At 39.9% G+C, this 27,827-nt stretch overlaps 1 protein-coding gene and 1 pseudogene across 11 annotated transcripts in view; both read left to right on the top strand.

Annotated features, from left to right (window-relative positions):
- Positions 1–27,827, top strand: part of TTBK2 (tau tubulin kinase 2) — a 183,122-nt gene that overhangs the window by 96,071 nt on the left and 59,224 nt on the right. For all 11 annotated transcript variants that reach the window (XM_063794820.1, XM_063794818.1, XM_016928065.4 and 8 more), the window contains 3 exons: positions 8,929–8,994; positions 14,158–14,250; positions 15,199–15,324. In XM_063794820.1, the coding sequence (XP_063650890.1) occupies positions 8,929–8,994; positions 14,158–14,250; positions 15,199–15,324 (285 nt within the window). The remainder of the gene's footprint in view (positions 1–8,928; positions 8,995–14,157; positions 14,251–15,198; positions 15,325–27,827) is intronic.
- Positions 23,538–25,115, top strand: LOC134808521 (keratin, type II cytoskeletal 8-like; annotated as a pseudogene).

The following is a 27,827-nucleotide window of genomic DNA, read 5'->3' as shown; positions in this document are numbered from 1 at the left end:
CATTAAAAAATTAAGGAAGAATAACAAAACATCACTGGCCTCCATCTAGGTTAAGAAATGGCATGTTACCGTCTTAGAAGCATGCTGTGGGTCCTTTCCTGATCATATCCCTTTTTCTTCCTCAAGCAGCACTGACAAATACAGCTTACTATGATGATAGCAATGTTCTGTATCTGTACTGTCTTATATGGTAGCCACTAGCTACATGTGGCTATAGAGCACTTGGATTGTAGCCAGAGCAAATGAGGAACTGAATTTTATTTTATTTTATTTTATTTTTTCGAGATGGAGTCTCGCTCTGTCGCCCAGGCCAGAGTGCAATGGCGCCATCTCGACTCACTGCTACCTCCGCCTCCTAGGTTCAAGTGATTCTCTTGCCTCAGCCTCCCCAGTAGCTGGGACTACAGGCACCCGCCACCACACCCAGCTAATTTCTTTTTGCGTTTTTAGTAGACATGGGGTTTCACCATGTTGGCCAGGCTGGTCTCGAACTTCTCACCTCAAGGGATCCACCCTCTTTGGCCTCCTGAAGTGCCGGGATTACAGGCATGAGCCACCACACCTGAACTCAGGCCCAGGAACTGAATTTTAAATTCAATTAATTTTAAGTGGCTATCATATTAGCCAGTGCAGCCCTTGACATACTCTCCATTCTATATTTTGTGTTAACTAATTTCTTTGTTTTCTTTCTTCTCTCTTCTGCAGATCTTGAGGGTACTTGTTTTGGAGTTAGGGAGCAGATGCAGATAGCTGCCATGACAGGCCTTCATGTTTAGCTTATAAATTTAACCCAATCTACTTCTAATTTTTTTATCCGGTGCCTCTCTCCCTCTTCCCTCTCATATTCCTTTCCCTCTGCTTTTCACATTTATTATTATTATTTAAAGAGACAGGGTCTTGTTCTGTTGCACAGGCGGGAGTGCAGTGGTAAAATCAAACCCGTTGTAGCCTCAAACTACTGGGCTCAGGTGATATTCCTGCCTCAGCTTCTCAAAGTTCTAAAATTACAGGTGTGAGCCACCGTACCTGGCCTCCTCTGCTTTTTTATTATTTTATTATTATTATTGTTATTTGCTTTTTCCCCTGATTTGATGTATATTGTTGTCATTTTTTATTATTATTTTTCATTTCTATTTTGGGTTTGGGGCACATGTGCAAGTTTGTTATATAGGTAAACTCATGCCATGGGGGTTTGTTATATAGATTATTTCATCAGCCGGGTACTAAGCCTAGTACCCAGTAGTTATTTTTTCTGCTCCTTTCTTTCCTCCCACCCTCCATCCTGAAGTAGGCCCCAGTGTACATCGTTCCCTTTGTGTCTACGAGTTCTCATCATAACAGATACTGTTTTATTATCACAGTAAATACCCTGTTGGCTGATCAATATGTAATAGTAGTTGGTCTGTTAATTGAAAAGATTCATTAAGGATGAAGAATCATGACAGATTACTTTAAGCATTTTTTATATTTTTCTTTGTTTTCTAAGTCTTTTTGTTTTCAAGTAGTTAAGACTCATAAGAAGTTACAAAAATAGTACAGTTACCGTGTACCTTCATCCAGCTTCCTCCAGTGATAATACCTTACATAATCATAGTACATTGTCAAAACTGGGAAATTGATGTTGGTATAATATTATTAACTCAAGTACAGACTTAGATTTTACCAGGTTCAACATGCACGTTTTGGTGGGGGAGGGGTGGTATATGAAATTTTATCACATGTATAGATTCATATAACCAACTGCTATAGTTTGAATATTTGTCCCATCCAAATCTGATGTTGAAATTTGATTCCAGTGATGGAAGTGAGGCCTAATGGGCAGGGTTTGGGTTGTGGGATGGATCACGCATGAATAGATCACTCCCCTCCCTTGGGAGCGGAGGGGTCGTGAGTTCTCAGTCTGTTAGTTCTTATGAGAGCTGGTTGTTAAAAAGAGCCTGGCACCTTCCCCCACCTTCTTGCTTCCTTTCACACCATGTGACCTCTGCACATGCCTCCTCTGCTTTGCCTTCTACCATGAATGGAAGCAGCCTGAAGCCCTCACCAGAAGCAGATGCTGGTGCCATGTTTCTTGTACAACCTGCATGCAGAACTGCGAACCAAACAGACCTCTTTTCTTTATAAATTTTCAGCCTCAGGTATTCCTTTATAGCAAGGATGCCCAATCTTTTGGCTTCCCTGGGCCACATTGGAAGAAGAAGAATTGTCTTGGGCCACACATAAAATATACTAACAATAGCTGATGAGCTAAAAAAAAAAAAAAATCACACACAAAAAATAATGTTTTAGGAAAGTTTATGAATTTGTGTTGTGTTGTGTTCAAAGCCATCCTGGGCCACATGTTGGGCAAGCTTGTTTTGTAGCAGTACAAATGGACTAAGACATCAACACCATAATCCAGATACAAAGCTATTCTATCACCACGAAGGAACTTCCTCAAAACATAAATGTATATTTATTTACCAATCTTGTGGTATAGGACCATCAGTCAGAAGGCATTACAGAGGGAATGATGGAGTGTATCTGTTATACCAGTGTGGTGTTTACGAAGTTGGTTTTGACAGCCTCTACTCTTTATCACCTTTAAGATGTATTAGTTACATTAAGTAGGGTTGTGAGGGGCAAAGAAGTCCTAAACTATATATATATATGCAACACTTTGATTCATAATTTCATAGTTGAACTTCTGTTTACCTAATGATTTGAATCTGCCTGTTCATTTTTTGTATGTATCCTGCTTTTAAGGCATTCCCCAGTTTCAGCCCTTCAGCTGGCATCTCACACTGGCCCTTTGTGTCTAAGCTCTTGGAGTGACATGTTTTCTCGTTGCTCCCTTCCTAACCATTCACCTGAAACTTCCAGTGCCTAGGATTGTAGTAACTTACATAAGAAAAATGTTTAAAGTCTTTTTTCTCTGTTAGTATTTCAGAATTTAGCTGAATTTGAGATATTTTCTTAATTCCATTGGGAGTAGTTGTATTACATAGTTCTCCTTGCATTTTTTCCCCTGATCCTTTCCCTTTTGTTAGCAATAGGCCAGGGCTCATTCCTAGAGTCATTCTCTTCTTTCTTGATTTATTCTCCTAGGAGTTCATCCCATCTCTAACATACATTCCCTCCTTTACATTCACACTGCTTCTGTCCTTGTACTAATTTTGTTGTTTCTTGTTTTAATTGTTAAAATAGTTTCCTCACTCATCTCTCTGTCTTCTCCTTTCAGGCTATCTGTTATACTTCCACCAGAGTCAGCATCCATCCAGAGCATTTTCTCAATTGTTACTTTCCAGCTTAAAAATATTTTATGAATTCCAATTACCTACTGTTATAAACCAAATTAAAGAAGACCTTAATTTGACATTTAAGTCCTTCCTTAATCTGACTTCACCCTATTTTTCTGTTTTTTTTTCTCTCATGGTCTGCTGCAGTCATATCAGATTTGTTTCTCTAACACCAACAGTACTTTCCTCCCTCTTTGCATTGTTCACCATGTTCTTTTTACTTAAAATGCATCTCATTTTTTCTGTTGTAATTCTGTCAGCCCTTCAAGGCCCGGTTTATTTTTTCTTTTTTGTTTTCATTTGAATATCTAGGTATCTAATAAAATATGCTCATAGATTGTTAAATACTTTCACTTTTTTACTTTCTTTTTCTTTCAAAATGTTTTTAAATATAAATTTCAAATAGATAATATATATTCATGTGATGCAAAAATTAAAGAATTAAAAATATATCAAAATTAAACACTTATACTCTTTGAAAGACACTGTTAAGCAAATGAAAAGACAAGTCACAGATGGGGAAAAATATTTGCAGAACGCACATCTGATAAAGGTTTTATATCCAAGATCTGTAAACAACTCATACAACTCAATAAAAAGAAAACAACACAATAAAAATGGGCTAAAGATTTGAATAGACATTTTATCAAAGAAGAGATACAAATGGCAAATAAGCATGTTAAGAGATGGTCAATATCATTAGTTATTAGGGAAATGCAAATTAAAACCCTGGCAAGAGGCTGGGCACGGTGGCTCACACCTGTAATCCCAGCACTTTGGGAGGCCGAGGCAGGCAGATCACGAGATCAGAAGATTGAGACCATCCTGGCTAACACGGTGGAACTCCGTCTCTACTAAAAATACAAAAAATTAGCTGGGTGTGGTGGCGGGCACCCTGTAGTCCCAGCTACTTGGGAGGCTGAGGCAGGAGAATGGGGTGAACCCGGGAGGTGGAGCTTGCAGTGAGCCGAGATCACGCCACCGCACTCCAGCCTGGAGACAGAGTGAGACTCTGTCTCAAAAAACAAAAAACAAAAAACAAAAACCCTGGCAAGATACCACTGCCTACCAGTTAGAATGGTTAAAACAAAAACCAGACAATGCTAAGTGCTGACAAGGGACAGAAATCATTGGTTGTCAGAGACTAGGGGTGGGAGGGATTGACTCAAAGGGGCATTAAGGAAACTTATTGGAGTGATGGAAATATTTGATATCTTAGTTGTGATGGTAGTTATATGACTTTATGTCAGTCAAAACTCATAGAACTGTATACATAAAGTATGAATTTTACTGTAAGTAAATGATACCTCAATAATTAAAAGTAAAGCAAATTAAACCTGACTTGAAAATAAATTAAAAAGTTAACAGTGAAATAAATCTCCATTTCACCTCTGCCTATTCCAAATCTACTCATTTCCTATACTGTCTCTGATTCTTACCCCTACTCCCTACATTCACCTTTAGGTAGCTGTACTGTTATTAGTTTCTTTAATATATTCTTCCAGAATTTCTTTATTCACATACAACAAATACAAATGAACATTCTTAATTTTCCCTTTTTGATTCAAAAGGTAGCATGATATACATTCTATACCTTTCTTTTTTTCACTTGTCAGTGTATGTAGACGATCTTTCCATGTTGGTATATAGAACTTGCTTATTCTTTTTTTTTTTTTTTCTTTTAGACAAGGTCTCGCTCTGTCACCCAAGCTGGAGTGGAGTGGCACGATCACAGCTCACTACAGCCATGGCTCAGCAGTCCTCCTGCCACATCCTCCTAAATAGCTGGGGGATTCTCCCATCTCAGCCTCCCAAGTAGCTGGTAGCTGGGGCTATAGGTGTGTGCCACCATGCCCAGCTAATTCTTTAATTCTTTTTTTTTTTTTTTTTTTTTTTTTTTAGAGACGGGGGTCTCACTGTGATGTTGCCCAGGTTGGTCTTGAACTCCTGGCCTCAAGTGAGCCTCCTGCCTTACACTCCCCAAATTCTGGAATTATAGCCATGAACTACTGTGCCTGGCCCAACCCCCCGTTTTTTTTTTTTGCAGCTTCAGAGTGTATTCCATTATTTGGGCATACTATAATTTATTTAATCAGTGTCTCCTATTGGCAGACATTTAGGTTGCACAAAATCTTTTGCTGTCACAAACACTGATGGTAGTGACTGACTTTGTACATCCACTATTTTTGCACAAATGCAAGTATATCTGTGAGATAGATTTCCAGAAGTGAAATTGTGAGACAAAGTGAATATATGCATTTACAATTTTGATAAATATTGCTGAAGTGCCATCAATTGAGGAAGTTTCAAGAGATTATTTGTTTCAAGACCCAGTAAAATGCTGCCTATTCCTAAGACTTGTCCTTCCTCTCTCCTACTACATGGAACTAATCCTTACCTGTCCCGAGTGTTTATATTTCATTGTGCTTCACTAATGATATTCATTATAATCTGCTTTAAATTGGAATCATTTGCATATGTGACTGTTTTTCCCCAATTGGGTTTGAGTTGTCTTTACTACATTAAATAAGGTCATTGAATTTCCTTGATCTGACATTATTTCTTTTTCTTATTAGAATTAGATGAGATATGCAAACTGGTATTATTTCTTTGACTACTTATGTCAAGATTTCTCTAAACAGCTGATTTCTGTTTTCTCTATTTCAGTCTTTCTATGGCAGAAGTAAGGTCAGAGCCAGGCAGGGGAAACTCTTAAGTAGAAAGAGTCTCCTGGGCTTGTCTTGGCTAGAATCCATCAGGGAGAAGTCTAGATGCCCAATCAACTGTGGACTAGGCTGCAGAATGTGATAATAAGTCTGGAGATTTTCATTCTGACAGTTACTGGAATGAAAATAATTGGGCAAAATTACACAACACAAAAAAATTCTATGTTAGCTGAAGGGTCATGTCAGGTAATGAATAAAAGTACAACCTCTGAAACGTTATTTACCGAAAAAGATTCATAGTAGACTTTCATATATTCTCTTAGACATTTTTCTTCTAAAAAGAGAACTCTCCAACCTTAGTTCCATCAATCAAATGGAGAATATTAGGTATTCCTGTTAATCATGATGTCTTAGGAAAATATTGAGATCCACTGACTATGATTGTCAATGAATGACAGCTAAGAAAATAATGGGGATTTTTTTAAAGATTGCAGGAAATTTTAATTACTGAGACTTGCCATTAAATACAGAATATTTTAAAATAGTTGTCTTAAAAACCAAACAAAAGTAAAGGGAAAGAGAGTATTTAATGAAGGAAGAAATGAAATGGCTAACTTGATTAAACATAGATTATAAAAATGAGCAAGTGGAGGAAGAACACATAGATTGTTTATCCTGTGCAATAACATACAACCAAATTATTCTGGTAAGGACTTTTTTTTTTTTTTTTTTTTTGAGACAGAGTCTCACTCTGTCGCCTGGCTAATTTTTGTATTTTTAGTAGAGATGGGGTTTCACCATGTTGGTCAGGATGGTGTCCATCTCTTGACCTTGTGATCTGCCCGCCTCAGCCTCCCAAAGTGCTGGGTTACAGGCGTGAGCCACTGCGCCCGGCCAGGATTTTTAAAATAACGTTTACTATCTTTTCTGACTACAAAAGTAATACATGTTAATTGAGAAAAATTTGAGGCTACTTAAGAAAAAAAAACCCAAAAATTATACTAATGAAAAGTGTGTCTATGATCATTTTCAAGTTTGGCAGTTGTCATATTGAGCTACAGTGCCACCCACGAATCGTCAGGGTACTGACTTGATTCTTGTGGAGCAGTAGAATGGAGACAATGTTTGTTTGTTTGTTTTGTTTTTTGTTTTTTTTTTTGAGACGGAGTCTCGCTCTGTCGCCCAGGCTGGAGTGCAGTGGCGCAATCTTGGCTCACCGCAAGCCGAGATCGCACCACTGCACTCCAGCCTGGTTGACAGAGCGAGACTCCGTTTCAAAAACAAACAAACAAAAGTAATACAGGTTGAATATCCCTTATTTGAAGTGTTTTGGATTTCAGATTTTTTGTTTGTTTGTTTTTTGAGACGGAGTCTCGTTCTGTCGCCCCGGCTGGAGTGCAGTGGCGCGATCTCCGCTCACTTTAAGCTCCGTCTCCCGGGTTCACGCCATTCTCCTGCCTCTGCCTCCCGAGTAGCTGGGACCACAGGCACCTGCCACCACACCCGGCTAATTTTTTTGTATTTTTAGTAGAGATGGGGTTTCACCGTGTTAGCCAGGATGGTCTCTATCTTCTGACCTTGTGATCTGCCCGCCTCAGCCTCCCAAAGTGCTGGGATTACAGGCGTGAGCCACCACGCCTGGCCGAATGGAGACAATGTTGAAAGACCTTAGTTAATGCCTGGTTTTACTATTTACTAATTTTTGTGTCCTTAGACAAGTTATATACTTCTCAGAGCCTATATCTATATTTGTAAAATGAGCAAGACAAAGACCTCACCCGCACAGAGTTTATATTCTATGGACTAAAAGAAGACAGGCAGTAAACAAATTAAAATAGATTAGCCCTATGTAGTGGCACATTCCAGTAGTTCCAGCTACTTGGGAGGCTGAGGCAGGAGGATCACTTGAGCCCAGGAATTTGAGGCTGCTGTGAACTATGATTACACCACTGCACTATAGCCTGGGCTACAGAGAGAGACCTCATCTCTTAAAAAAATTAAAATCTAAACAAATGGGCAATAAACAGAATAAGAATATAAATAAAATTGATTTGGGGGTAGTAAAGGTGTTATAAGAAAGAAAGAAAGCAGAGTAAAAGAATAGAGTGGCACCACAGATAGGGGGAGCAGTATTTTAGATTACAATGATTAAGGAAAGTTTCTCTCAGGAAGGACATGTGAGCAGAAGCCTTAAAATGGAGTAGAAGAGCTAGCCATTGGAAGGATTCAGGGAGCTGGCATTCCAGCTGGAGAGAATTGTGTGCACTGTTTTGAGCTAAAACCAAAATTGGTCATGAAAGAAACCATGGTAAATCCATTGTGGAAGGAGACAAATGCCAGATCATGAAAAGTCTTATAGGCTAAGTAAAAAGCTTGATCTTTATTCTAAGTTGAGTTCTCTGAGGACTAGGATCATGTATTTTTCATGTTGGTGTTATTTCTAGTATGTGGCACATACTAAGCATCCGATAACTTGAATTTTTAATACATGAATTGCATATGGAGGTAGGGTACAAGTTGCCACCACCTTTGAATTGAGTTTGAATGAAGTAGCCAAGATATGAAGAGCTTGGTATCTCAGGTTTACTTAGTGATTCCTCACCATCTAAATATATTTATTTGTATTAGAACCTGAATATTAATGTATATACTATGATACTTACCATGATTATGGGTATATGAAAGCATTTAATGTTTTCTAATATAGAGAATTGTATGGATGTCATAAATGCCTCTGTATTTTAAAATGTAGGTAGGAAAAAACTGGACTGAAAATTAAAATTTTATCAGTTTTTTTTTTAAAGATGTGATTTAGAGATAATCTCTCTAGTTTCTTGTAATTTCATAGTTAAAAGTTAGAAATTAAATAGTGTTTTATTGTGACAATAAAGGACATGTTTCTTCCATTTACTTCATGGTTCAAGTGTGCTGAATGTATTGCTGTTTGAAGCTCATTTATTATTCTTTGCATGGCTTCGTTGTAGCCTCGAGCTGTGGCAGGTTTTCGAGGGACAGTTCGTTATGCATCAATCAACGCACATCGGAACAGGGTAGGTATCTGAACTAGAGTCATATCTGTATAAGTATGCTAATAGCTTAAATCAGATTGACTTCTTTTTTATTTTATTATTTTATATATATATATATATATGGAGACAGAGTCTTGCACTGTCGCCCGGGCTGGAGTGCAGTGGCCCGATCTTGGCTCACCACAACCTCTGCCTCCCGGGTTCAAGTGATTCTCCTGCCTCAGCCTCCCGAGTAGCTGGAATTACAGGTGCCCGCCACCACGCCCAGCTAATTTTTTGTATTTTTAGTAGAGAAAGTGTTTCACCATGTTGGCCAGGCTGGTCTCAAACTCCTGGCCTCATGATCGCCTGCCTCAGCCTCCCAAGGTGAGATTGACTTCTTTACAAAGTACAAAGATGTGGAAAGTGCTTGAGAGTTGAGGATCCCTTTAATAGCTACAAAGTTGCTTGGAATGTTCGTCCTAATTCATTCTTGTGTGGCACTAATGATAATGGAATTGGTAATACTAATGCACGGTATAGTGTATCGTGGATAATAGATATGTGCAGTTGCTTGGAAAATAAAATTGGATTTGCCAGAAAAGACAATAGCTAAGTATATTTATGTCTTTGGGAAATCTGTGTCCTTAATTAGATATAAGTATTAACAAATTTAATATAGAAGTTTGGGAGGCCGAGGTGGGCAGATCACAAGGTCAGGAGTTTGAGACCAGCCTGAACAGCATATTGAAACCCCATCTCTACTAAAAATACAAAAATTAGCTGGGCATGGTGGCGTGTACCTGTAGTCCCAGCTACTCAGGAGGCTGAGGCAAAAGAATCACTCGAACCTGGGAGGCGAAGGTTGTGGTAAGCTGAGATCGCACCACTGCACTCCAGCCTGGGCAACAGAGCAAGACTCTGTCTCAAAAAAAATATACGTATATATATATATATTTATTTTTTAATATATATATTTTTATATATATAGAGGGAGAATTTGGAAGAGATTGAACATCTCTTCCAAATTTGAGACAGAGCAAGACTCCGTCTCAAATATATATATATATTTTTTTAATATATATATTTTTAAATATATATATATATTTAAATATATATATATTTTTAAATATAGAGAGAGAGAGAATTTGGAAGAGATTGAACATCTGTGTACTATTTCAAGAAATTATTTGGGAATATAATACTCTCAATACCTAATGAAATGTGAGAGTCATCATTTTATCTGTAATATGTATCTAATCTGTGATATCCCTCTCCCCACCAAACCTTTTGTTTTCATGAAGATTTCAAGTGCAGACAATTTTAAAATGTTCGTTTTAGTAAATTATCCCTTTCCTCTTGGGTTAAATTTTAAAAATATCGCCCCTCACCCCCTTACTTTGGTCCCTTTGTTCGGCGCTGACCTTTTCCCCTTCATCCCGAACTTTATGAGTAGGAAAACTGGGCATTTTTATGGATTATCAGTCCTTTAACTTTTTTGCGTGGAGTTGGGAAACTGAGCAAGTGATTCCTTGATAAAATAGGGAGAAAAGTATTTCTTGTTGATTCTTTTCTTTACCTTGTTCCTGTTCTGATAAGCCAAAATGAGAACTTGACCAATATATGATAGGAAGAGTATACTGTGGTCCTAAATGCTATGCTGCAGTTAATTTGGCTTCTTATGGCGTGATTATAAATTGAAAATAGTAAAGCTATTTTTCTCGGTGTGTAGCACTCTGCCAAGCACTTAAACTCATTTGGTTTGATTCAGTGTTGCTTTATTTCATGATATCTAGTCATTTACTTATTTACTTTGTCTTGAAAAGAAGCTCTCTTCTTTTCCTGATAGATTCTTACAAAAGTTTAGAAATACTAGGTTTTCCAATTAATTTTATTAAAGAATTATGTCAACATTGGAATCTGTGAAAATACATTATTTTTAAGATAAACATAAGTATTTTCAGAGATTCTAATAGCTACATAAGCATTTTCAAAATAGCTAATAGAGATTATGTACTTTTACTGTTTTAATTTAGACAGTGGCAATTTCTTCTAAAAGCCTTTCCAGCACAGTGTCCTCTAACAGTTACTTTGATAACTTGCTTCTTTGTTACTCATCTAACCTTGTAGAGGAATTTGATAGTATATAACAGTGGTTCTTAACCCTCTTTTCTGCTCCCAGCACACCTGAGGGGTAGAATGCTTTTACTCAGTAACATAGTTCACAACGATTGTTAGTTTGTGAGGTGATGCAGGAGTGCAGCTCTTGGAACTTCCAGAGTTGCTTGTCTAATCTTAAAAGGTTTCCCAGCTAATTCTAACATGCTTCTTTTTTCCATACTCTGAAACCCTGATTTGATAATATCTAAAAATAATACACTCTATTTCTCTTTTTCTGGTTCCTTAAACTTTACTTTTTAGAGACAGGGTCTTGTTCTGTTGCCCAGGCTGGAGTGTAGTGGCAGGATCATAGCTTACTATAACCTTGAACTCCTGGGCTCAAGCAATCTTCTCACTTCAGCCTTCTCAGTAGCTAGGACCACAAGTGCACACCACTGTACCTGGCTAATTTTTTAATTTTTCATATTAACAGTCTTGCTGTGTTGCCCAAGCTGGTCTCAAACTCCTGGCCTCAAGCAGTCTTCTAGCCTTGGCCCCCGAAAGTGCTGGGATTACATGCATGAGCCACCATGCCTTGCCAAATCTTAAAGTTTTAACATAAATAATTCTTAAATAATACAAGGACTTTTAAAAACACTTGAGCCTGGCCAACATGGTAAAACCCCGTCTCTACTAAAAATATAAAAATTAGCTGGGTGTGGTGGCGGGCGCCTGTAATCTCAGCTACTCGGGAGGCTGAGGCAGGAGAATTGCTGGAACCTGGGAGGCGGAGGTTGCAGTGAGCCGATAGTGCCCCATTGCACTCCAGCCTGGGCTGACGACAACGAGACTCTGTCTCAAAAAACAAACAAAACAAAAAAACACTTGAACTCTGTCATACTGTCTTATTGTTGTTTTACATTTTAATCTTGTTAATATTTATCTCAATACTTTGAAAAAATTACTTTCTTCTGCTTCTTGGGTCACTGTTGAGAACATCTTTGTTACTTTATTTAATTGTTGTTACTTTTTTTTTTTTAAGAGACGGAGTCCTGCTCTCTCGCCCTCCCTCACCCAGGCTGGACTGCAATGGCGTGATCTTGGCTAACTGCAACCTCCGCCTCCTGGGTTCTAGCAATTCTCCTGCCTCAGCCTCCCGAGTAGCTGGGATTACAGGCATATGCTGCCACGCCCAGCTAATTTTTTTATTTTTTAATAGAGACGGGGTTTCACTGTGTTGCCCAGGCTGGTCTCGAACTCCTGAGCTCAGGCAATCCACCAGCTTCAGCCTCCCAAAGTGCTAGGATTACAGGTGTGAGCCACCGCGCTCGGCCTTAATTTGTCCTTTTAAAAGTTTTATTTTATTTTTTATTTTTTGGGAGAGTCTTGCTCTGTTGCCCAGGCTGGAGTATACTGGTATGGTCTCGGCTCACTGCAGTCTCAACCTCCTGGGCTCAAGCAGCCCTCCCACCTCAGCCTCCTGTGTAGCTGGGACCACAGGCATTCACCACCACACCTGGCTAATTTTTGTATTTTTTGTAGAGACGGTGCTTTGCCATGTTGCCCAGGCTAGTCTTGAACTCCTGAGCTCAAGCAATTCACCTGTCTTGGCCTCCCAAAGTGCTGGGATTACAGGCATGAGCAACTGTGCCTAGCCAATTTGTCCTTTTTATTTGAATACTTTTGGTATCTTCTCTGTCTTTGGAGTCCTGCATTCAAATGTGCCTAGGTGTGGGTTTTTAAATATTTATCTGTTTGGGATTTGATGTGTTTCCTAACCAAAATGTTCATGTCTTTCCTTGATTCTGGAAGATTCTTATATTCCCCTTTTCCCTTTCTCTTTATACTCTTTTTCCCAGATCACCAAATTGATACATTAGACTTTCTTAGATTTTCTTATAGTCCTTTGTGCTGCCTCTTAAGTTCACTACTGGATTCTCTAATTCTTTGTGTCTCTGTGCTACATTCTAGATAATTTCTTCAGATCTGTTTTCCAATTGATTTTTTTCTGCTGTGTTTGGCCAGCTTTTAAGCCTGCCCATTGAGTTTTTAATTTCTATAATTGCGCTTTTTATTTCTAGATGTTCTTTTTAATCATTTTTCAAATCTGGTTGGGTTTTGGTTTGTTTTTATGGTTCTTTTCTGATGACTGATTCCATTTTTCATTTTAACATTTTAAACACTCTTCGTATCCTATAATTCTATTTCTGAAATCCTGGGATACTTTTTTCTACTCTTTGTAGCTTCTTTTGACATTAGCTTATTAATATACTTTATAAATTTGAATAATGAACATATGTTCGGTGAGGCTTTTTCTATAGCACTTCTATGAGGTCTGAATTTAGGGATGTATTTGTCCTGAGAGGATAAATTTGCTTCTGTCATTCCTGCAGGGCATGATCACCCAGAAGTTAATTTCAAGTTAATTTCTAGGCTTGGTTTTTCAGACCACATGGGTATATATTTAACCCCCAAATCTAAATGAGGGACAGGCCTGTGGTAACAAATTCCCAGGACAATTTTTTAAAAACTCATTTTTTTCTTTTGATAGCAATTAAGTTTTACAGAAAACAATTACAGTATAATGTACACACCAAATACTGCACTACGGATGTAACCCTTTTAGGGCCCTAGCTATATGGTGGGGGTGGGGTGTATCTCAGTTACAACTCATGTCCTATGTAGGCCCAAGGCCTTTATGCCTGTCCCCTTCCTGGTTGATAAACTCATGACAGATGCCCCCACAGCAGCCAAAACTTCAGCATCAGCTTGCTTCCCTTATTTCTACCTTTTAAAAAATAGCTTTTAAGAGTTTTCTTTCTTCTAAATGAACACATTAACTAATGGGCTGTTATATTACTTCCACCATTTCTATGTTTTGGAGTGTCCTTTGTTTCAAAAAGTTTTTCAATTTGTATATTCTGCCATATAGATTGCTGTATAGCTATGTAAATTTATATATATATGTGTTTACCATATAATTTTTTGGGAAATAAATTTACATTTTTAGCCTAATAAGGTGAAACAAAATGGTTAGACCTTGAACAATGTAATGTACTCACAAGTAATAATGTTATGTGACTGGATTCTGTTTTGTTTATGAAGGAAATGGGAAGACATGATGACCTTTGGTCCTTATTCTACATGTTGGTGGAGTTTGTGGTTGGTCAGCTGCCCTGGAGAAAAATAAAGGACAAGGTAAGTTTGGGAATGGAGATGTCAATTTTGGTAGAAGAAATAAAAATTTCTGCTGAATAAACATTTTTGTTGAAAATATACTTATGTATAAGACTTAAAATCTACAAGCATTTTCACTGTATCCCAATATATGTATTTTTCTGTGTGAGCTGACATTAGAGATCAAATTAATGTTATGAGATTTTTCTGTGTACATGGAGAATAGATACTAATTGCTTCTGATTAATTTATAGCCCTCCCTCTTAGCTTTTAATTTTATTAGTTCTCCCCTTTGTTTTTGTAAGTCAAGTAAGCTTTTAGTTTTTGATTGTCATATTATATTGTTTGATTTAGAAAACTGTAAACACATGTGTTGATAAAGAAAAGTAGATCAGATTTAAGATAAATTATTTTGAGATGGGTGCAATGGCTCACATCTATGATCCTAGCACCTTGGGAGGCTGAGGCAAGAGGATCACTTGAGCCCAAAAATTCGAGACCAGGCTGGATAACATAGTGAGACCCCAATCTTTACAAAAAATTTTTAAAAATTAGCCGGGCATGGTGGCATGTGCCTATAGTCCCAGCTATTTGGGAAGCTGAGGCAGGAGGATCACTTGAGTCTCAAAGGTCGAGGCTGCAGTGAGTTGTGATCATGCCATTGCACTTCAGCCTGGGTGACAGAGCAAGACCCTGTCTCAGGAAACTAAATAAATAAATTATTTTTTCTGGGGACTATCGATACACTGATGCAGAACTCTGTGGTACTTGTTTCGTTCTGCATTATAGTTTTTTTCCGCTTTAAAACACTGTACATTAAGCTGTTAGTAAGAGCTCAGTTCTTGCTTTATACTTAATTACCCACTATCTCATTCCCTAGTACATACCCTTGAGACGGTTACTGAGGGGCTCTTAATACCTAACCACCAAGAGAAATTGACTGTAGCTCTTTTTCTCTTTACTTCCCAGGAGCAAGTAGGCTCTATTAAGGAGAGATATGACCACAGGCTCATGTTGAAACATCTCCCTCCAGAATTCAGCATCTTTCTAGACCATATCTCTTCTTTGGATTATTTTACAAAACCAGACTACCAGGTAACCATCTTTGTGAGTTCTGTGGGTTAGTTATTTTCTCTCTTAGTCTCTGCTTTCACTCATTGTAGCTTTGAAGGTGTTATAAATGAGTAGGGGAGGTCCTTAGAATAAGACTGTTTTAATACATCCTGAGAAACATGGTGAAATTAACTTATGATGAGAGTGTCAGCGTGTGTGTTATGTGTTTCGTCCCTCTGGATGGACTTAACTTCATTCGAGTTTTAGGTTTATTCATCTTGCAACAGATTTTACTATTCCTGCATGATTCATTCGGCGTATAGAACTGCTGACAGTTGAAATTATGTAAATTCTATAGCTAATTTGTTGACCAGAAGGAAATGTCCAACTAGGTAATGCATCTGTCAAGGGCTTTAGGGCAGCATATCATATGTTAATATGCTATGGGACAGCGGTCAGTGAAAATTGGCTCCATTTTGCCTGTGGTCAGAGAATCATTTCCTTAGAGCATCAGTTAATGAGCCTTAGAAGGGTCGACTAGGTTTACTACAAATTACATCCCTAACCCCAACCAGCGGTATTTCAGAAGATTCTGTTGCTCTCAGGGAGAATTTGGTCAGGGCTTAATACCGAATAATTGCTACCACTGAAAACATAAATGCGGCCACACATAGATTAATAAGAATATGTATTAGTATATCATTCTTATTTACAAAGGACAATACATAGACTTTACTGCATGTTAATGGTAGTTAAATTCTACAGTGTTGTCAGTGTTGTGCAGTCAAAAGACTAAGAAGTATCTATAGCACAGTAAATGTATTTGCATATAGTAATTATTGTTCTGTGAAATTGCTGCTTTTGTATAAGATACAAACAGGATATAAAGCAAAGAGGCAACATACAGCCTTGAGTCCTTAGAGACCTTAAATTGGTGAGCTTGTCTTCTCATGCATATGCCAATTTGTATTGTAAGCAATAGGGACTGTCTAACAAATTGAGAAAATACACTGTGTGTGAGTTGTTTTGGAATGTGTTCTTATATTTGTCTTTTGTATGTATTTTCTGAAATGTATAGAGTTCACATTACTTAAAGCAATGAAATTATACCTGTAAGACTAGATTCAAGAGGAGCTGAAAAATGTTCCAACTTTCCCATCTTGAGTGCTAATAGTTTCTTATTGACAAAATTTGCTTAGGGGAATTTAGGACAGTAAAAAACTTTGATCACATTCTCTTCTTAAACCTATATCTAAAGAAGACTATCATATTTACCAGCTGAAGTTTGAAACTTCATGATTATTTTAAACTAACAAATTATTGTTCTCAAGTTTTTCAGTTGGACATTCTCCTAAGGGCTTTTCTATCACTTAATAACAAAACAAAGTTTGGTAATTTTCCATTTTTGAAAGAAAGAGAACAGGCATAACATTACTTTGTTTCACAGATTCTGTAAATAATCCAGCTCTTTCCTGCTGTGATCTTTCATAAGCAGTGAGTGAGAACAGAGGGCAGGTGGACAGGAGAAGGATAATTGAAAAAAGATGTTATGTAAGTGATGGGTGTGTTCTAATGACTAGTATCAATGTGACATCAGGTTTCAAAAGCCTGAGCTTTGCAGCTTCTGCCTCTTGTTTCTCTACTCAGTCTTCATCTTGAGAAAAATAACTCTACTTTTAATCTGAATGGTCTCGTGAATTCATGCTGTCCCTGTGATTAATTTTACAGTTTGAGATTCATTCCTGAACTTGATTTTACTTACTGTTCTTTCAAGATTTTATTTTCTTTATTTAAAAAAATTTTTTGAGACGGGGTCTCAGTCTGTCAGCAAGGCTAGAGTGCAGTTGGTGCAAACATGGCTCACTGCAGCTTCAACCTCCAAGACTCAAGTGATCCTCCCACTTTAGCCTCCTGAGTAGCTTGATCTACAAGTGTGCACCATGCCTGGCTTTTTTTTTTTTTTTTTTTTTAAAGCAGAGATGAGGTTTCCCTATGTTGCCCAAGCAGGTCTCAAACTGGCCTCAAGCAATCCTTCTGCCTTGGCCTCACAAAGTGCTGAGATAGCCAGCATGAAGCCACCATACCTGGTCTTTTCTTTCAAAATTTTAGGTTTGTCATGGGACAACCAATAAAGTTAAAAAAAACAATAAACCTCCTCCAGCAACAAGCAAAAAGCATATCCATATTAAATATGACTGCTTCCCTAGCTACATCAAAGGTCAAATAGCAATGATATGTTTCCAGCTTTGTCTATTCTGAGCTAAGACCAAAGTCAGTTTTTTTGTTATAATCAAAGTGTCAAATGATGCAGTTTTACAGAGCCACTTTCACTTTGTGTATATTTTATAAATCTTTAAAAATTGGAATATCTTGCCATAGAATATTATTACTTCAACACGTTGCACATGGCCAACACCTCATCCAATAGCTGCTGCTGTTCACTTTGACATCAGTTGTGGACCTAGAGAGAGTAGCTATTTTGTTTTCTACCAGGAATCTTTCATGTGTCTCTCACTTTACAATAAAGGTCGAAATTTGCTTTTGAGAAGTATTATATTATTTTGGGAAATTACATCAAGTTTATCTGTACTTAGTATTTATGTATGAGTCTGTTTTCCTAACTAGCTTTTAAATCCTGGAGAAACAGCCATGTCTTATTTTTTTAACCCCATATTACACCTGGCACCTAAATTTTCAACAAATGTTAGGCAAATTTAATTAAGTCTTTACTTTGGATCAACAGTCTCCTACACAGAGAATACAAGAAAAATTAACCCTATAAGTGCATAAATACTGTTTTCTGTCTGTTAAAATAAATGTGAAGATATCAGAATTATAAACAAGATTAAAGCAGATATGTTCCTATAAATATTGTTTTTGTTAGATTCTGAATATTATAACAACTATAAGAGACAGAGTGGGCCAAGCACAGTGGTTCATGCTTGTAATCTCAGCACCTTGGGCGATTGAGGCAGGAGTATCACTTGAGGCCAGGAGTTTGAGACCAGCCTGGGCAACATAGTAACACCCTGTTTCTACAAAAAACAAAACAACAACAACAACAACAACAACAAACAACAAAAAAAATTAGCCAGGTGTGGTAGCATGCACCTGTAGTCCCGGCTACTTGGGAAACGGAGATGGGAGGGTTACTTGAGTGAATCAAGGCTGCAGTGAGCCATAATTGTGCCACTGCACTCCAGCCTGAGTGACAGGGTGAGACTCCATCTCAAAAATAATAATAATAATTAATAGGATCACGTGATCCTGGTAACACAAATATCTTTATTAGAGTGTTCAAATTTGTGAAGCATCACTTAGCAAGTTGAGAAGACTAATGGAATCCATAAATATACACACCGTTGGTGAGCCTGAAACTAAAATGTGTATCTCCACCAGTTCACCCACTGCTACAATGCTGCTAATATCAGAGGATAGGATAGAGAGGAAATGCAAAGCTAAGCAAGCTTCATTAATCTTCTTAATATACTTTCCAGGTTTAGGAATGGGACTATTTAAATGTAGATTACATCAAAATGCAGTAGATTTGCCTCTTGCTTTGGGGGACATAGAGCAGTTGTAGGATCCTCTGACTCTGATAACATCTGAATTAAATTTTTCTGAGGGCATAGATGCTACAAGGTTGAGCTGAAAACAAGGGGGAACCTCCGATCAAATAGAGTGGTCAAGGAAGGTCTCTTTCTAAAGCTACCATGTAAGGCCCAGGGGTGTCCAATCTTTTGGCTTCCCTGGGCCACACTGGAAGAAGAAGGATTGTCTTGGGCTACACATAAAATACACTAACAGTAATGATAGCTGATGAGCCAAAAAAAAAAAAAATCGCAAAAAAATCTCATAATGTTTTAAGAAAGTTTACAAATTTGTGTTGGGTCACATTCAAAGCCATCCTGGGTTACAGGTTAGAGAAGCTTGATTGTAAGCCAAGCCCCAAAAGATGGGATTGTGTTGGCCATGTGAAGAGCAAAAATAAGAGGTAGAATGTTACAAGCCAAGGGAAGAACATGTACATGCATGGGCCCTAATGGGAGAAAGGACTGAAAGAAGACAAGTATGGTCAGACAATAAATAAGGAGAGAGAACAGGTTGAGGTGAGGTTGGAAAAAGTCAGAAACCAGATAATGCAGGGCCTTGTAGGCCTTTTTAAGGAGTTTGGATTTTTATTCTAAGTACAACACAAAGCGTTGGAAGTGTTATAAACAGGAGCATGGTGATCCAATTTGTGCTTTAAGAGGATTACTTTTGCAGTTATGTGCATCCAAATGAAACAAAGGAGAATCAGAGACTAGTTGGGAAGGTACTGAGATAAGCTGAGCTGTGCCTTGGAAAGAAATAAATTTTTTTAAATCAGTGTATTTTGTTTTGTTTTGTTTTTTGAGACATAGTCTTGCTCTGTTGCCCAGGCTGGAGTGCAGTGGTGTGATCTCGGCTCACTGCAACCTCTGCCTCCTGGATTCAAGTGATTCTCTGCCTCAGCCTTCCAAGTAGCTGGGACCACAGGCACATGCCACCATGCCCAGCCAATTTTTGTATTTTTTTGTAGAGACAGGGTTTTGCCATGTTGGCCAGGCTGGTCTCTCAAACTCCTAGCCTCAAGTGATCCACCCACCTTGGCCTCCCAAAGTGCTGGGATTACAGGCATGAGCCACCATGCCTGGCCTAAAAATCAGTGTCTTAACACCATAAAGGTTCTTGATCATATAATACATTAGTCAAGTTGTACAGCTCTCCTAGGCAACTCTTAAGAGTAACTTGAAAATCCAGGCTCTGCCCATATATTGACACTGCTGTCTTTAATACATGGCCTTTTACTATTATCAGGAAAGGGAATAGTGTGGATGATGGCTTAGGGGTTTTACAGCCAGGCCTGGAAGTGATCTACAACACTGGTGTATGCCCAGTAGTCAGAACTCAATCACGCTGGCCCAATTCTAACTGCAGGGGAGGCTAGGAGATAGAGTATTCCCTTGTGGCCAGGAGGCAAGATGATGATGGCCTTGACTTGAGAGAAGTAATAGAGATGGAGGGAAATGGGAGAATTCTTGCCTCTGCCCCATTACGCCTTATCTCCTTTCATTCCCCATTGTACTTATGTGATCTAGTCATATTAGACCCCTCGATGCAGTCAGATGAGACTACCAGCTCTTCTCCCAGTGTGCCCTACCTGGAATGTGCCTCTGTTTCATAACACTGCTTGTCTTGTGAAATTGAAAGCCCAACTCAGATGTCAGTTTCTCCGCAGCCTCCTCTGATTCCTTCAATTCCTTCCATATTCCATACTGGAGTAATTTCTTCAGTTCAACTCTTAGAGCAGCAGTACTTTGTTTTGTCTCTTTATTATATAAGCTCCTTAAGAGCCAGGGCCTTGCACATTTATCTCAATTTTCTCAAGAACATAGCACAATGATAGGCATTTAATAAAAGTGAAAAATTTAATTAAATCTGCTTGATTATTGCTTCTATTGAATGTAAACCACCCAAAGACAGGACTGTGTTTTGTTAACATTTGTATTCCCAGCACCTAGGACAGTAGGCAGTCAATGTATGTCTGAAACAAGGAGTGGATATTTGATGTAGCTATAGAATACAATAGAGTCACACTATGTTTACATGACTCTCTTAAATTCAGCTGTGTGTTCAGGAGGTAGAAAAATCTTAACATCTGTGATTCTGCCTGTCCTTTGGCTTAGTCATGCTTTATGGTGAGGGTAATGATTTAGTGCCCTCAGGCATCTGCTGTTCTCTCAGTCTTCTCGTTGACAGCAGTTCAGTGGCCCCAAATCAGGCTGCACCAGTATGAGTCCAGTAGTTGAAAGCAAAGTACTTTTTTTGGTACAAATGTGACTGCTGTCTGCAGCCAGCTTACTTTATCCACATTCATCTGAGGAAAAGATGTCTATTCTAGAGCTGGAGGAAAAACTGGCTCTGTTGCACCTATTGAGAAATGGTAGTATTCTGTACTTTATGGACATTTTAAGGCACTTTCAAGAATAATTTCAACTATATGCTGTTTTTACCTTGCCTGCTGACTGGCTGTAACTCTTCTTTAGTAGAAATAGCACCATACTTAGAAGACCTGTTTAAATTGATGCTTTGCCACACACCGTTTGGATAACCTTTCTAGATCTCAGTTTTCTAGTCTGTGAAATGGTGGAAATACTGACTTCACAGCATTGTTGTTAAGATTTTTTTTTTTTTTTTGAGATGGAGTTTTGCTCTTGTCACCCAGGCTGGAGTGCAATGGCGTGATCTCAGCTCACTGCAACCTCTACCTCCTGGGTTCAAGCAATTCTGCCTCAGCCTCCCAAGTAGCTGGGATTACAGGCATGTGCTACCACGCCCAGCTAATTTTGTATTTTTAGTAGACATGGGGTTTCACCATGTTGGTCAGGCTGGTCTCGAACTCCTGACCTCAGGTGATCCGCCCACCTCAGTCTCCCAAAGTGCCGGGATCACAGGTGTGAGCCATGGCAACTGGCCATTGTTAATATTTTTAATGAGGTAATTATGATAATAATTTATAAATTTTAAAGTATCATGTAAATGTAAGAAATGTAAGTAGTTTTACATGTACCACAGTGATGCTGCATTTGCTTGTAATCATCTCTCTCTCTTTTTTTTTTTTTTTTTTTTTGCACTCCTCACTGGAGTACAGTGGTACAATTTTGGCTCACTGAAACCTCCACCTCCTGGGTTAAAGCAATCCTCTCATCTCAGCCTCCCAAGTAGCTAGGACCACAGGTGTGCACCACCACATCTGGCTAATTTTTATGTTTTTAGTAGAGATGGGGTTTCACCACGTTGGCCAGGTCTCGAACTCCTGACCTCAGGTGATCGGCCCACCTTGGCCTACCAAAGTACTGGGATTACAGATGTGAGCCACCACACCCTGCCTAAAATCATCTCATTTTTCTTCACTCAGCATTACCTTCTATGTTAATAGAACTTCTTTTATTTCCTCTTTGCTGCTTTGTCCTGTCACAGCAATAAGAACATGTTGTTTACCTTTTTTATTGGCCTTGTGAGGAGGCACTGAAAAGCCTTAGTGTACTATATTTCCAGGCAGTTTACCTTTTGGACTGACTGAGCCCCTGAAAGGGAAGACTGATATCATCCAGCACTTTTGGCTGAGTAAGTGACCATGCTGCCTTACCCTGCCTCAGGTCCTGGGGCAGCCAACCACGGGGGGCACTTCTGAATCTCCAGTATCTTAATATACAGTCATGTGCCACATAATGATATTTCAATCAATGATGGATTGCATATACGACAGTGGTCCCATAAGCTTATAATACTGTGTTTTTACTATACCTTTTCTATATTTAGATATGTTTACATACACAAATACTTACCATTGCATAACAATTGCCTACAGTATTCAGTACAATAACACGCTACACAGATAGGTAGCCTAGTAGCAATAGGCTATACTATATAGCCTAGGTGTGTAATAGGCTATACCATCTAGCTTTGTGTAAGTACATGTATTAGTGAGGGTTCTCTAGAGAGACAAAACTAATGGAATAGAGATATATATATATATAAAGGGGAATTTATTAAGTATTAACTCACATGATCACAGGGTCCCACAATAGGCCGTCTGCAGGCTGAGGAGCAGGGAGAGCCAATCTGAGTCCCAAAACTGAAGAACTTGGAGTCTGATGTTGGAGGACAGGAAGCATCCAGCATCAGAGAAAGATGTAGGCTGGGAGGCTACGCCAGCCTCACCTTTTCACATTTTTCTGCCTGCTTTATATTCACTGGCATCTGATTAGATGGTGCCCACCAGATTAAGGATGGGTCTGCCTTCCCCAGCCCACTGATTCAAATGTTAATCTCCTTTGGCAACACCCTCACAGACACACCCAGGATCAATACTTTGTATCCTTCAATCCAGTCAATTTGACACTCAGTATTAACCATCACAGTACACTGTATGATGCTTGCACAATGAAATGCCTGTCGACACATTTCTCAGAATGTATCCCCATTGCTATGTGACACCCGACTTAATGGTGAAAACAGGTAAAGGTTGCAGCTTCTTCAACTCATTCTCTTTATTTTATTTTATTTTATTTTTGCTGGTTTAGTTTGTTAGAGGATGGGTGCAGTTAAATTTTTTTCTTTACCAATGTTGCTAAAATCCCCAAGAAGAGCAGAGAAGTAAAGACTGTGTGCAGACCAAGAAGCAGCTTCTCCACTCCTTTTGGGATTCCGTCTGGTTCGGCCCGCCTGCCTCCACCATGTCCATCAGGGTGACCCAGAAGTCCTACAAGGTGTCCACCTCTGGCCCCCAGGCCTTTAACAGCCTCTCCTACACGAGTGGGCCTGGTGCCTGCATCAGCTCCTCGAGCTTCTCCCGAATGGGCAGCAGCAGCTTCCGGGGTGGCCTGGGTGCAGGATATGGTGGGGCCAGTGGAGGCATCACCACCGTCACTGTCAACCAAAGCCTGCTGAGCCCTCTTAACCTGGAGGTGGACCCCAACATCCAGGCCGTGCGCACCCAGGAGGAGAAGCAGATCAAGACCCTCAACAACAAGTTTTTCTCCTTCATAGACAAGGTGCGGTTCCTGGAGCAGCAGAACAAGATGCTTGAGACCAAGTGGAGCCTCGTGCAGCAGCAGAAGATGGCTCGGAGCAACATGGACAACATGTTCGAGAGCTACATCAACAACCTTAAGTGGCAGCTGGAGACTCTGGGCCAGGAGAAGCTGAAGCTGGAGGCGGAGCTTGGCAACATGCATGGGCTGGTGGAGGACTTCAGGAACAAGTATGAGGTTGAGATCAGTAAATGTACAGAGATGGAGAATGAATTTGTGCTCATCAAGGAGTATGTAGATGAAGCTTACATGAACAAGATGGAGCTGGAGTCTTCCCTGAAAGGGCTGACTGCCAAGATCAGCTTCCTCAGGCAGCTGTATGAAGAGGAGATCGGGAGCTGCAGTCCCAAATCTCGGATACATCTGTGGTGCTGTTCATGGACAACAGCCGCTTCCTGGACATGGACAGCATCATCCCTGAGGTCAAGGTGCAGTACGAGGAGATTGCGAACCGCGGCCAGGCTGAGGCTGAGAGCATGTACTAGATCAAGTATAAGGAGCTGCAGACGCTGGGTCAGAAGCATGGGGATGACCTGTGGTGTGCAAAGACTGAGATCTCCTAGATGAACCGGAACATCAGCCGGCTCCAAGCTGAGACTGAGGGTCTCAAAGGCCAGAGGGCTTCCCTGGAGGCTGCCACGCAGATACCGAGCAGCATGGGGAGCTAGCCATTAAGGATGCCAATGCCAAGCTGTCTGAGCTGGAGGCCGCCCTGCAGCTAGCCAGTCAAGACATGGCACGGCAGCTGCGTGAGTACCAGGAGCTGATGAACGTTAAGCTGGCCCTGGATATCAAGATCGCCACCTACAGGAAGCTGTTGGAGGGCGAGGAGAGCTGGCTGGAGTCTGGGATGCAGAACATGAGTATCCATATGAAGACCACCAGCAGCTATGCAGGTGGTCAGAGCTTGGCCTATGGGGGCCTCACAAGCCCTGGCCTCAGCTACGGCCTGGGCTCCAGCTTTGGCTCTGGCATGGGCTCCAGCTCCTTCAGCCACACCAGCTCCTCCAGGGCCGTGGTCGTGAAGAAGATCGAAACCCGTGATGGGAAGCTAGTGTCTGAGTCCTCCGACGTCCTGCCCGAATGAAGCCCCTCCCAGCCTGTCCCTCCTGCGGCTGCCGCAGAGCCTAGGAGGGAGGCCACTGTGCAGGGGAACACAGGGAACGGGAGACCCACCTGAGGCTCAGCCCTAGCCCTCAGCCCATCCGTGAGGGAGTTTACTACCTGGGGACCCCCCCTTGCCCATGCCTCCAGCTATAAAACCATTCAATTGCTTTTTTTTTTTTTCCCAAAATAAACCCCGGCTAGCTCTGCCAAAAAAAAAGACTATGCATTTCTTTCCCTCTATTGCATCTACTTATCACTGAAGTGGGGCAATTTCTTTTGCTCTAAATAATCTGCCTTTCAATCAGCCAAGCCAACATTGCCATTGTGCTCTCCTGCTTAAGTGCTTTATTGATCCACTAATTTACCATTTATTAACTGAGAATTCAGGAATCAGGATTCTTAGTGAGTTCTTAATATCACCTTACAAATAATTGTTGGTTTTGCAAAAGCTGGACTTGGTCTACACTCTCTTTGAAAGGGCAAACTGGGATTTCATATGGAGGTAAATATGATACAGTTATTGATTGCATTTTGTGCTAAGGATGAGAGGAGTGCTTCCCTAAGGCATTGTGTGTATGTCAGATGACTGATTGCCATAAAGAATAAGGGTATTTTAGGTAGTAGGAGCTGGCACCAAGCATCTATGTAGGCTGCATATAGGTATATAATCAATTTATTTTAGAATAATATATTTTTGTTGGTTAATTTTTTCTAGTTATTAAAAGTAATATGTGGTCATTATAAAAGTTTTAGAATTACAGAAAAATAGAAAATCCAGATTATTCAGAATCTCATTATCCTGACATAGTAATTGACTTTTATTATTTATTTATTTATTTTGAGACAGGGTCTCACTCTGTCACCCAGGCTGGAGTGCAGTGGTGTGATCTTGGCTCACTGCAAACCCTGCCTCCCCGGGCTCAAGTAATCCTCCCACCTCAGCCTCCCAAGTAGTTGAGACCAGAAGTGTACACCACCACACCTGGCTAATTTTATGTATTTTTGGTAGAGATAGGGTTTCACCATGTTGCCTAGGCTGTAATTGACTTTTATTACTTTGTATCTTGAATAATTTGCTTTTGAAAAATCATTGTATTGAATATCCCATCAGATTTAAAATGGACTGCTTCTTATTCATAAGTGCAAGTAGAAGAGGGATTGACACAAATAATCCACACAGTGGCCAAATAAAAAGTAATGCAGGGCCGGGTGCGGTGGCTCACGCCTGTAATCCCAGCACTTTGAGAGGCCGAGACAGGAGGATCACTTGAGGTCAGGAGTTCAAGACCAGCCTGGCTGACATGGCAAAACCCTGTCTCTACTAAAAATACAAAAAAATTTAGCTGGGCGTGGTGGCACATGTCTATAGTGTCAGCTACTTGGGAAGTGAGGCAGGAGAATCTCTTGAACCCAGGAGGCAGAGGTTGCAGTGAGCTGAGATCACACCACTGCACTCCAGCCTGGGCAACAGAGTGAGACTCCGTCTCAAAAACAAACAAACAAAAGTAATACAGGTTGAATATCCCTTATTTGAAGTGTTTTGGATTTCAGATTGTTTGTTTTTTGAGACGGAGTCTCACTCTGTCGCCCAGGCTGGAGTGCAGCAGCATGATCTCCACTCACTGCAAGCTCTGCGTCCCAGGTTCACACCATTTTCCTGCCTCAGCCTCCCGAGTAGCTGGGACTACAGGTGCCCGCCACCACACCTGGCTAATTTTTTCATATTTTTAGTAGAGACGGGGTTTCACCATGTTAGCGAGGATGGTCTCGATCTCCTGACCTCGTGATCCGCTCGCCTTGGCCTCCCAAAGTGCTAGAATAACAGGCCTGAGCCACCGCGCCCAGTGGATTTCAGATTTTTTAGGATTTTGTAATATTTTGCATTATATTGGTTGAGCAACCCAAATCGAAAATCCGAAATGCCCCACTCAGCATTTCATTTGAGCATCACTTCAGCACCCAAAATTGTGTTTTGGAATATTTTGGATTTTCAATTTTCAGATTTGGGATGCTCAACCTGTGTAGCATTTTTGCCTGTTCATTACCTTCTTCAAGTTGTCCCTCCTCTTTTCCTCCTCTTCAAACAACTTCCCCTTCACTTAACTGCTTCTCTTCCCTACATCCATTTACAGAAGATTCACTTTCCCGAAGATGATTGCTTCTGGTGTTTCTCACACTGTTTCACCAGTTACTCCTCTGGCAGCCAAGTATAAGCATATTTCTCAAGAAGTCTGGGAATAGCCTTACAGTATCAACCATAAGTCCAAAATTTCTTTGTATTCTCCTGATTTATCTTAAAGGTTCATTTAAATTTTGCCTTCCAACTTCTTTGTGTTCATTGTATTATAAAATATTGTAATAAATGTCATACCTCTGTGTAAAATACTCGAGGAAGCTGTGCCACATTGTCAAATGACTTTAAATTCTCTCTGGCATATGGCTGCATCCCCTGGGGGTACATGTTACCCTAGTTTGAGAAACTTAGACTCTAAATATAGGTGAATTTGTATTTTCTAAGAATGTATTATTAAGTAAAATAAGGAGTCAGATGTATACTAGATTTTCAGAGATTACCAATGAAGAGATATGGGACATGCCTTTTAGAGGGAAGCGTTGGAATCATTTGGAAGATTTTTTTCAGATTTTTCCCTTCTCCCTTTCCAGTTTGAGAATTACTGCCACAGTGAGTCCCTGTTCTGATGGGAAAGTGCTTTGTTCCCCAGTGACATTGGGATATAAAAAAGAATGAGAGGCTGGGCATGGTGTCTCATGCCTATAATCCCAGCACTTAGGGAGGCCGAGGTGGGTGGATCACCTGAG

Source organism: Pan troglodytes, chromosome 16, assembly GCF_028858775.2.
Source record: "Pan troglodytes isolate AG18354 chromosome 16, NHGRI_mPanTro3-v2.0_pri, whole genome shotgun sequence".
NCBI classification, from domain to species: domain Eukaryota; kingdom Metazoa; phylum Chordata; class Mammalia; order Primates; family Hominidae; genus Pan; species Pan troglodytes.
This window is presented reverse-complemented; position numbering and strand designations above follow the sequence as displayed.